Raw genomic sequence first — 8453 nt, forward strand, 5'->3', positions numbered from 1 at the left:
GTGGGGACAGAGGGGACGTGACAGCACACAGGGGATCAAAGGGAATCTGATGGCCTGTGGAGTGGAAGGGAAGCACTCCTGGGACATGCAGAGAGAGGCAGGGTCTGCACTGTGGGTGAAGGCGGGGGGTCTGAGCCATCCCTGGGATGTCAGAACAGTGTGAGCTGGAACAGAGCTGAGGGGGACAGGGGTTGTGGCCCAGCTGTGCACAGTGGTTTCTGAAGGGCCATGGAGTCTGAACGGAGGGTTCTGAGGGGCTGGAGCAGGGTCTGAGGGCTGGAGGGAATGGAGTGTGGGTGGAAGGATGGAATGGTTTGAGGGCTGAGAGTGGGAGCCCCCCTGCAAGCAGCCCTGGTGCATTCCCTGTGCTCAGCACCGCGCCCTCTCAGCGGCGCTCAGAGCCAAGCCAGGAAAATCCCAGGGAGCTGCGGGAGCCTCTGGCTGCCCCTGGCAACACTGTTGTGCTGCCACCATCGCGGCCGCCCCGGTCCCAGCTCCTCCGCAGGCCCCTGGGCGAGGAGGAGGCACCGGCGAGATGGACTCGGAGCTGGAGGAGCAGTTGCGAGCAGCCTTCCGGGACAAGCTGCGGCTGCTGTGAGTGAGACCCCTCCGTCCTCCCCGTGGCAAGGGACCAAAGAGTTGGCAACAAGGCCAGCATGTCCTGTGTGCCCGGTGATCTCGGTTTGTGTTCCCATCTCCGGGTGCCACTGCCAGGGTGGGTGTCACTGGGTGGGCACAGTGTCCCCAGCGGAGGCTCCCAGGGAGGAGAGGATTCCAGCCGTGGGCTGGGGGGAGGCAGGCGGACTCCCCGGGGTCTAACCAGAAAGCTGAGATTGTAACGTGATTTGTCCTTCCCTGGGGAACAGCGCCGGTGCTGGGGGTCTCCAAGTGGGAGAGGCTGAAGTGGGAGGGATGGGCAGGAATGAGGGTGGGCAAGAAGATGAATGCAGGCAGGGATAACGCAGTGTGGTTCCTGACAATCCCTGCACACACCGGGGAGCGGGCCAGGCTCCCCAGGCCGAGCCCCGGGAGCAGCGGTGGCCCAGGGAAGTCCTGCCCGTGCCACGGTGGCAGATGCCCCTGCCCGGACTTTCCCTCCCCAGCCAAGTCGAGCTCCACGCAGCCCGTGGCAGGACGGTGACAGCGCGGGACCCGGCCCCGCTTCTGCCATCCACTCGTGTGCTCCTGAAGAGGCGGGAGGTGGCGGAGGTGGAGCAGGAGCTGCAGAACCGGCGGGAGGTGAGAGCGGCCTCAGCCCCCCGAGTGTCCCCTCCCCGGGTCCTTCAGGTGTGCCATGGGGACAGGCAGCGGGCAGGCATGTCCCCAGCTATCCACGGGCTGGCACCCTCGGGTGCACAAGCGTGAGGCAACGCTCTCAGCACCCCGCCATCCCACAGGAGTTTCGGCAGCGGATGCAGCGCCTGGCGCAGCGCCGGCAGCAGCTGGCCCGGAGGGAACGGCAGCACCGCAACGCCGTCCTCAGATTTGACTCCTTCCTCAAGGTGCGGGGGCGGGGGCCGGGGCCGGGCTGGCCGGAAGGTTGCCGCTGACCCCGTACCCACGGCACAGGCGGTGGCGGCCAGGCGGGAGCGGGCGCTGCGCCGGGCGGGCGAGGAGCGGGCGCGGGCGGCGGCGGAGCGAGCTGAGGCCGCCCGCCTGCAGCGGGAGCTGGCGGGGCTGCTGCGGCACAGGGATCGCCTGGCCCGGTGCCTGCGGAGCCTCCGGCCCTTCGGGGACTACTTGCGGGACGTGCTGGCCAGGATGGGGCAGGTGAGCGTGGAGTCCTGCGGCGCCACCCTGCGTGTCCCCCAGCCCCTTGGTGGCGACATCCCTCCACCGCTGCGGCCTCTCGGCCGCCTCCCACTGCCCAGTTCCAGGACGTGCCGGCCATGCTGGTGCATTTCGGGGTGCTGGCGGGGGTGCGGGCAGCCCTGGCACGGGAGGCAGAGGCCGGGCAGGAGCGGCTGGCCCAGGGCAGGGCACGGCTCCAGCGGTATCGGCAGGAGACCAGCACCGAGCTCCTGGGCACCAAGGACGAGCTGGCCCGGCTCCACACACGCCTGGAGGCCGCCCGCCAAGATGTGCTCCAGTGGGTAAGGGGGATGTCGGGTGCCCAAGGACCCCCGCGGGGAGAAGGGCAGCAGTGCAGGTGTGCTGCACAAGGGAGATGCCCAGTGTGGTGGAGGCGCAAAGTTGGGCGCACTCCAGGCTGAGCTGAGGATCCCTGCAGCTCTGCTGGGTCCCCCTGGCCTGGCGTGGCCCGGCCCGGGGGGCACAGGAGGACAGACAGCAGTGGCCCGGGGCTCACTCTGTTCCCCAGGAGTCCTGCTGGACCCACATCCAGAGTACAGCCATGCAGAAGACCCTGCTGCTGGCACAGATCAAGCTGGCTGTGCTGAACCTCTTCCAGCTCACCACTGCACAGCTCAGGATCCCCACAGACAGAGCCCAGGAGGACACCAAGGCCCAGCTGGACATGGTCAGCACAAACCTCTTCCCCAGGCAGTGGGGCTGGGGACATACAGGGACAGTAACATCCCTGGCTGGCTGTGGCATCAGGCTCCAATCTTCGCAGGTACTGCTCTGCATGCGGGGCCTGGCTGACATCTGTGCCACTGGCACACACCCACAGCACATCAGGGGTGCCGGGCTGCTTCAGGGCCAGGAATAGCCCCTGGGGACACCTCCTGCTCCTGGGGCTGGGGAGAGGCTGCCAGGGCCAGCCTGGAGCCACAGGACCTCTGGGGATGGAGGTTGTTCCTTGCAAGTCTGGAAACCCCACGACGAGAGGCAACATGGATGGCAGTGGCACAGGCACACTGGGGTGGCACCGCACCCAGGCAGGGCCAGAGTATTCCCGGGTTCCCTCCTGCCCAGAGCACCCCAGGCAGTGGGAGGAGGAGGGAGCTGCTGTTGGCATCTCCAAAGGTGTCTCACATCAAAATACATCCAGCTGTGGAGCCGCAGTACTTGCTTGTTCTTGTGTCTCTGGGTGGCCCGAGGAAAAGAAGTACCCCAGGCATGATGCTTGGAGCAAGGACAGAGAGAAGTCAGGATGCAAAACCAGCCAATATTTACTGTCCCCTTCCCCAACTCCCAGCCCAGGCATGGGGGGCATGTCCCCTACATCCTCTTCCTCAGCTTGCCCTTCTTGGCAGCGCCCGCCCGGCGCCCAAAGGCCATTTGCCGCAGCTCCTGCACGCGCTGCCGGTTCCTGGCCTTGAGGCGCTTCAGGCCCCCACTCTGCAGGAAGCGCTGCTTGGCCGCCTTCTTGCGCTGCTTCAGGATCTGCTGCTTGTTCTTCAGCTCCGAGCGCACCCTGCCCTGCGCCGAGGGCTGCGTGGGCCCTGCGGGGGGACGTGGCTGTGCTCAGGGCAGGGGACAGAGCCAGGCTGAGGGGGACAATGCAGGGCTCTGTTGCTTGCTGCAGGTACTCACCATGCCCACGCCTGTGCTTCCCTCTGAACTGCTCCCTGCTGCGTGGCCCTTCCTCATCCTCATCCCGCTCGTCAACCTTGTACTTCTGCTTCCACTTCTCATAGCTGGGACGGGTGGGTTAAGGGAACATGTGGTGACTCCTCACCTGACCCTGTGCTGTGGTGTCTGACTGTGCTCCCTTCCCCAGCTGCTGCCCTGGCAGGGGATGGATCCCTGACACGGGGGTCCAGCCCCACTCCCGCAGCCCCCAGCCCAGGCAGGCAGCAGTGCCCATAGCAGGATACAGGTTGTTCTTGTAGGAGCTGCTGATGTAGCGCCCGCTCTCTGTCCGCACCTTCTTCTTGTCCTCCTGGCCCGTCTGCCCCACAAACCGCTTCTTCTTGCGGTCCCTGCGAGAGACAGGAGGGCGGTGGCACTGAGCAGTGGCACCCCCAGCCCTGATTCTCCCTCCAGCCCACGGGTAAACCCCACTCACCACTTGAGCAACTGTTTGCTCTTGTTGAGGTTGTGGTTCTCATCACCCATGAGATCCAGCACGGCCCCGGCCGCCTGCTGCTCAAAGGCGCTGCCCTCGCCGCCCACGCTCAGCCTGCAAAGGGGGGTGATGAGAGCAGCCCCCACACAGGCTGGGATGGGACAGCAGCAGGAGCCCCCCCAGACTTACCCCCGCTCACTCTCAAAGTCCTTGGGCCGATATGGGATGTAGAAGTCCTCATCCTGCTGTGCCAGCTGCTGCGGCTTTTTGCTGGGACCGTCTTCTCCCCCTTGGCCCCGTTTTCGCTTCTGGCCCCCCATGTTGGAGAACACGTTCTGGAGGGGGGCAGTGGAGGGGTTCGGGAGCCACGTCCCTCCCAACATCCCTGCAAGTCTCTGCACCAGCCCCCAAGCGCCGGCACAGTCTGGAGGCCCTGGTGCTGCTAGCACCAGGCCAAGGCTGCTCTGCAGCAGTTCCGGCATCCATGACCCCATTACCTGGAGATCTTCCTGCTCTCCTTCCCCATCCTGGGTCTTGCAGGGGGCCAGGCACAGCCCCTGCCCTTTAAGTGCTGCTGCCCGCTTCTCCTGCTGCCCGCGCTGGAACTTCTCAATCAGGGCATGGTCGTGGCGCCGCTTCGATCGCATCACGGTGCTGGCCAGTGTCCGGGACGTGGCGTTGATCTCAAAGATGGTCTGTCCCCAGGGTGGGCGCATGATCCCCAGTGAGCCACCTGGGCCTCCCCTCCCATCCCACTCCACGAGTCTCAACTCACCGCCTTGGACTTGTAGGTTTTAATGCTATCCACAAACTTCAGCCTCTCCAGCTCGGTGTCCTCGAAGCGAGCACCTGGGGAGGTCAGGCAGGGAGAGGGGCACAGATCAGTTCCCCGGGGAGGGGAATGGGGTCCCCTCCCTCAGCATCCCCTCAGCACTCACTGAAGAGTGGGTGCATGCCCAGCTGGGACACATCCAGGTCCTTGGCCCTCTTGATGGACTCTGGCGAGGGGCCGGGCCGGGAGCGCAGGTACTGCTTGTGGGCGTTGTCAGCAACGCGGCGGAGGCTGCGCAGCTCCAGAGAGGCCTCGTGGTCCGTCAGCAGCAGGCACTCCTCGTCATCCACCAGGCTCTGGGGGACACGGCCCAGGACCCCGCCAGCGTCTGCAGCCCAGGGGACACTGTGTCACCTCCCCAGCACCCACCCTGGATTTATCAGAGCAGAGCTGACAGCCCCAGGGAGCTCGGTACTGTTCAGTCAGCATCCCCCACACACAGGGTGTATCACAGCCCCCAACACCCCATTTTCCCCATCACCCCTCTACGTGAGGGCCCACCACAAGACCACAAACTCCAGCTCTGGCCAAGGGTAACACCCCAGTGGCCACCCAGCCACCCCTCACCAGCAGGCATCTCCTGGGCTCCAGCGAGGACAAGCGGGTGCCCCAGGAATAGGTGGAGGTCGAACACGTAGGGCATCTCGTCGGGAGCCACCAGCGAGTAGGCAGTGCCACTCCGGCCAGCTCGGGCCACACGGCCTGGCGAAGGCAAGAGGAGAGTGGGAAAGCATACCCAGCGAGCCCAGCCTGTCCCCACCCCAGCAAGGGACTCACTGGTGTCCCTGGGAGTCTACACATGTGACATTTACCATGGGGGCATGGCTAACAACAGACTATGGGTGGCTGGGGAAGGGGCAAGGGGGAGCCCTAAAAGGAAGGTACCAGTCCTGCCTCCAAGACCCCTCACGGTCCAGCTGGGACACCAGGAACACTCTGACACTGCTTTGTCCCCAGTCTGTCCCCCAGTGTCACAACACAGTGAGGGCACTAGCACCCACCAACACGATGCAGGAACAACTTGGCCCTGGCGGGGAAGCTGAAGTTGATGACATTGTCCAGCATGGGGATATCCAGCCCCCGGGCGGCCACGTCGGTGACCAGCAGCACTGGGCACTTGCCCTGGGAGAACTTGGCGATGTTGATCTTGCGGGCAGTCTGGTCCAGAGAACTGTAAATGTGGGTGCAGCGGATGCCCTGCGCCGTCAGCACCTGGGAAGGGGGGAAGAGAGATTGGATCCCACCTGGGCATGTGCCCTCAGCAAAGAGACAAGGCCAAAGACTCCAGGGTGGCCACCTGGACCTCCAAATCCCACTGTGCTCCCTCGTCTCTGAGCAGTGAGTGGAGCAGCACCTCCACGATCACATATTCTGGGATTTCTCCTTCAATACAGTGAAACATAGCGAGAGATTCCAGCAGGGACCTGCCACAGCTGCAGACCCCACACGGGCACCCCCAAATGCCACTTACCTCCTTCAGATACTCCGTGTGGTGCTTGGTGGCCACAAAGACCACAGTCTGGTCCTGGGGCTTCACCACACTGCGGAGCAGGTGGAGCAGCACGGCTGGTTTGTCGTCCCCACGCACATGGAAGAACGCCAGCTGCAGCGTGAGGGCAGTGCTCAGCCCTGTGCCACCCTTGTCCCCTCCTCAGGAGCAGGTGGCTTGCAGGGGGTGGGGGGCACAAAGCCCATCTTGAACTCCCCCAGCCCGTCTCACCTTGAGCTGCTCGCTCAGCTTGGACTCCACATCCAGGCGGATCAGCATTGGCTCAGTGAGGCCTGTGGTGACACACGGGACACGGGTCACATATGGCATGTGCTGCTAGGGACATCCACTTGGCCCAGCGTTAATCCAGCTCTGTTTTCCCAGTGCTGGGCTCGGCCTGGCTGAGGGACTGTGCTGTGTCCCTGTCCCCAGTGCCACCTGCCCCCCGTTCCTCACCAGCCCGGGCAAACTCGACGAGCAGCTTGGGCAGCGTGGCGGAGAACAGCACGGTCTGGTGGCAGTCTGGGAGCCGGGTGATGATCTCCTGGAGCTGCTCAGCAAAGCCCATCTCGAAGAGCCTGCAGGGGAGGGGATATGGGACATGGCAGGTCCCTCCTTGCCACACCCTGGGCATCTTAGCCACGTGGGGACACTGCCAGCCCTGGGGACGCCCTGTGCCCCCGTGCTGACCTGTCAGCCTCGTCGAACACCACGTACTCCATGGTGTGCAGCTTCAGCTTCATCTCCACTGCCACGTGCACCAGGCGCCCAGGGGTGGCTATGATTCTGTGGGGACAGAGGTGGTGACAGGACCAGGCTGAGGGGGAGAGTGTCCCCACACCATCCTGGGAGCAGGTCCCAAATCCAACCCAAAGAAGATACAGTAGAAATCCTGTTGTCCCACAGGAGGCTGCTCCAAGGGAACACCAGGAATGCCCATCAGGCACACTGGCTCTAAACACCAGTGATGTCCCCGGATGGCTGGTGGCCATTCCCCACCAGGTCCCCTTCCTTCACCTCACTCACATGTCAGGGTTCTCGTGCAGGGCAGCAAACTGGTCCTCCATCCTGTGAGAAAGGGGAGACTGCGGTGGCACTGGGCAGCTCGGCCCCTCACCAGGTTTTGGGGATGCTCAGGAAGCAGGGATTGGAGGGGACATGGGGACAGCTTACTTGTCTCCTCCCAGGATCAGGGCTGTCTTCAAGCCAGTGAACTTGCCCAACTGTAGGGTGAGGAAGAAACATATTGGTGGGATGTAGAACCAAACCCATTGCCCTCATTGTTGCCACTTGGCCCCGTTGTCCCCTGTACCTCCTTGGTGAACTTGAGGGTCTGCAGGGCCAGCTCCCGGGTGGGTGAGAGGATGAGGGCACGTGCCCCGGCCTGGCTGGGCGCCTTCAGCCGCTCGAACATGGGGATGAGGAAACAGGCCGTCTTCCCGCTGCCTGTCCGCGCCATCGCCACCACATCCCGGCCACGCAGGATGGCGGGGATGGTCTGTGGGACACCACCGTCACTATCACTGTCCCACTGCCACCCCCTGGGGCAGGGACCCAGGGCTCCCCATGCTCACCTTCCTCTGGATGGGTGTGGGCACCTTGTAGCCCTTCTTCATGATGCCCTTGAAGACGGGGTAGCTGAGGCCTAGGCGAACAGAGACAAGTGAGGGGGCATGGGCAGGAGGGGACAGTCCCTGTCCGAGGGACAGCTGTCCCCTGCCCCACACGCACCCATGGACTGGAAGCCCCCGGATTTCTTCTTCTTCTGGTTCTGGGCCCGCACCATGGCCTGAGTGTCGAGCTCAGCATCGGCACCATCGTCCTCCTCGGCCGTGGTAGGGAAGGCAGGCAGTGGGGTCACAGGGACCTGGGGACAGTGCGGGACATGGCTGTGGTGATGGCTGTCAGGGCACTGCAGCTCTGCACTGCTGGCATGGCAGGCAGGGGCACCAGTGCTGGGGACTGTGGGTACTGGGGACATTGGCACTGGGGACACCGGCACCGAGACACTGGTACTCAGGACATTGGCACTGGGATAGGGGTACTGGGGACACCGGCAGTGGAGACACCCGTACCAGGAATACGGGCACTGGGGACATTGGCACTAAGGATACCGGCACGGGGGGCAGCGGCACATGGAGACCGGGGACCCTAGTGCCGGGCGTAGCGGCGAGGGGTGCAGGGACCCGCCTCGCTCGGAACCCTCCCCGCCGCCCCCC

The 8453-nt window shown here is 64.3% G+C and overlaps 2 protein-coding genes across 4 annotated transcripts; one reads left to right on the plus strand and one right to left on the minus strand.

Annotated features, from left to right (window-relative positions):
* The first annotated feature begins 5 nt into the window (after window positions 1-5).
* CFAP73 (cilia and flagella associated protein 73) lies at window positions 6-2966 on the plus strand. 3 transcript variants are annotated; one of them, XM_042031098.1, is made up of 7 exons: window positions 6-594; window positions 1104-1287; window positions 1398-1502; window positions 1570-1770; window positions 1872-2093; window positions 2321-2479; window positions 2560-2966. In XM_042031098.1, exons 1-7 carry the CDS (start codon window positions 536-538, stop codon window positions 2602-2604), a joined length of 975 nt encoding a protein of 324 aa, XP_041887032.1. In that variant the 5' UTR covers window positions 6-535; the 3' UTR covers window positions 2605-2966. The 3 variants fall into 3 exon arrangements, with proteins under 3 accessions (XP_041887032.1, XP_041887030.1, XP_041887031.1); XM_042031096.1 differs by having other exon boundaries at window positions 2576-2966; XM_042031097.1 differs by having other exon boundaries at window positions 1104-1239; window positions 2576-2966.
* Window positions 2967-3056: 90 nt separating this feature from the next.
* On the minus strand, window positions 3057-8331 carry DDX54 (DEAD-box helicase 54). Its single transcript, XM_042031094.1, has 19 exons — window positions 7966-8331; window positions 7809-7879; window positions 7547-7732; window positions 7408-7457; window positions 7261-7302; window positions 6925-7020; window positions 6691-6812; window positions 6466-6527; window positions 6217-6348; window positions 5747-5957; window positions 5313-5447; window positions 4852-5073; window positions 4689-4762; window positions 4411-4608; window positions 4103-4248; window positions 3914-4027; window positions 3723-3827; window positions 3439-3542; window positions 3057-3347 (listed from the first exon to the last, which is right to left on the minus strand). Exons 1-19 carry the CDS (start codon window positions 8213-8215, stop codon window positions 3124-3126), a joined length of 2544 nt encoding a protein of 847 aa, XP_041887028.1. The 5' UTR covers window positions 8216-8331; the 3' UTR covers window positions 3057-3123.
* Window positions 8332-8453: the final 122 nt, after the last annotated feature.

This window comes from Corvus kubaryi, unplaced genomic scaffold (assembly GCF_017639235.1).
Source record: "Corvus kubaryi isolate FWS band 111438036 unplaced genomic scaffold, C.kubaryi_AGA036_p1.0 37337, whole genome shotgun sequence".
NCBI lineage: Eukaryota > Metazoa > Chordata > Aves > Passeriformes > Corvidae > Corvus > Corvus kubaryi.

Bases quoted from the DNA above. Each gene is read 5' to 3' on its own strand.
- CFAP73 (XM_042031096.1), top strand. From the start codon at position 536: ATGGACTCGGAGCTGGAGGAGCAGTTGCGAGCAGCCTTCCGGGACAAG. The intron at 1,288-1,397 runs GTGTGCCATGGG...GCCATCCCACAG, and splicing joins CCCCTCCCCGGGTCCTTCAG to GAGTTTCGGCAGCGGATGCA. The intron at 1,503-1,569 runs GTGCGGGGGCGG...CCCACGGCACAG, and splicing joins GATTTGACTCCTTCCTCAAG to GCGGTGGCGGCCAGGCGGGA.
- DDX54 (XM_042031094.1), bottom strand. From the start codon at position 8,215: ATGTCCCCAGTACCCACAGTCCCCAGCACTGGTGCCCCTGCCTGCCAT. The intron at 7,303-7,407 runs GTAAGCTGTCCC...CCTTTCTCACAG, and splicing joins CTGATCCTGGGAGGAGACAA to GATGGAGGACCAGTTTGCTG. The intron at 6,349-6,465 runs GTGAGACGGGCT...CTCACGCTGCAG, and splicing joins AGCTGAGCGAGCAGCTCAAG to CTGGCGTTCTTCCATGTGCG.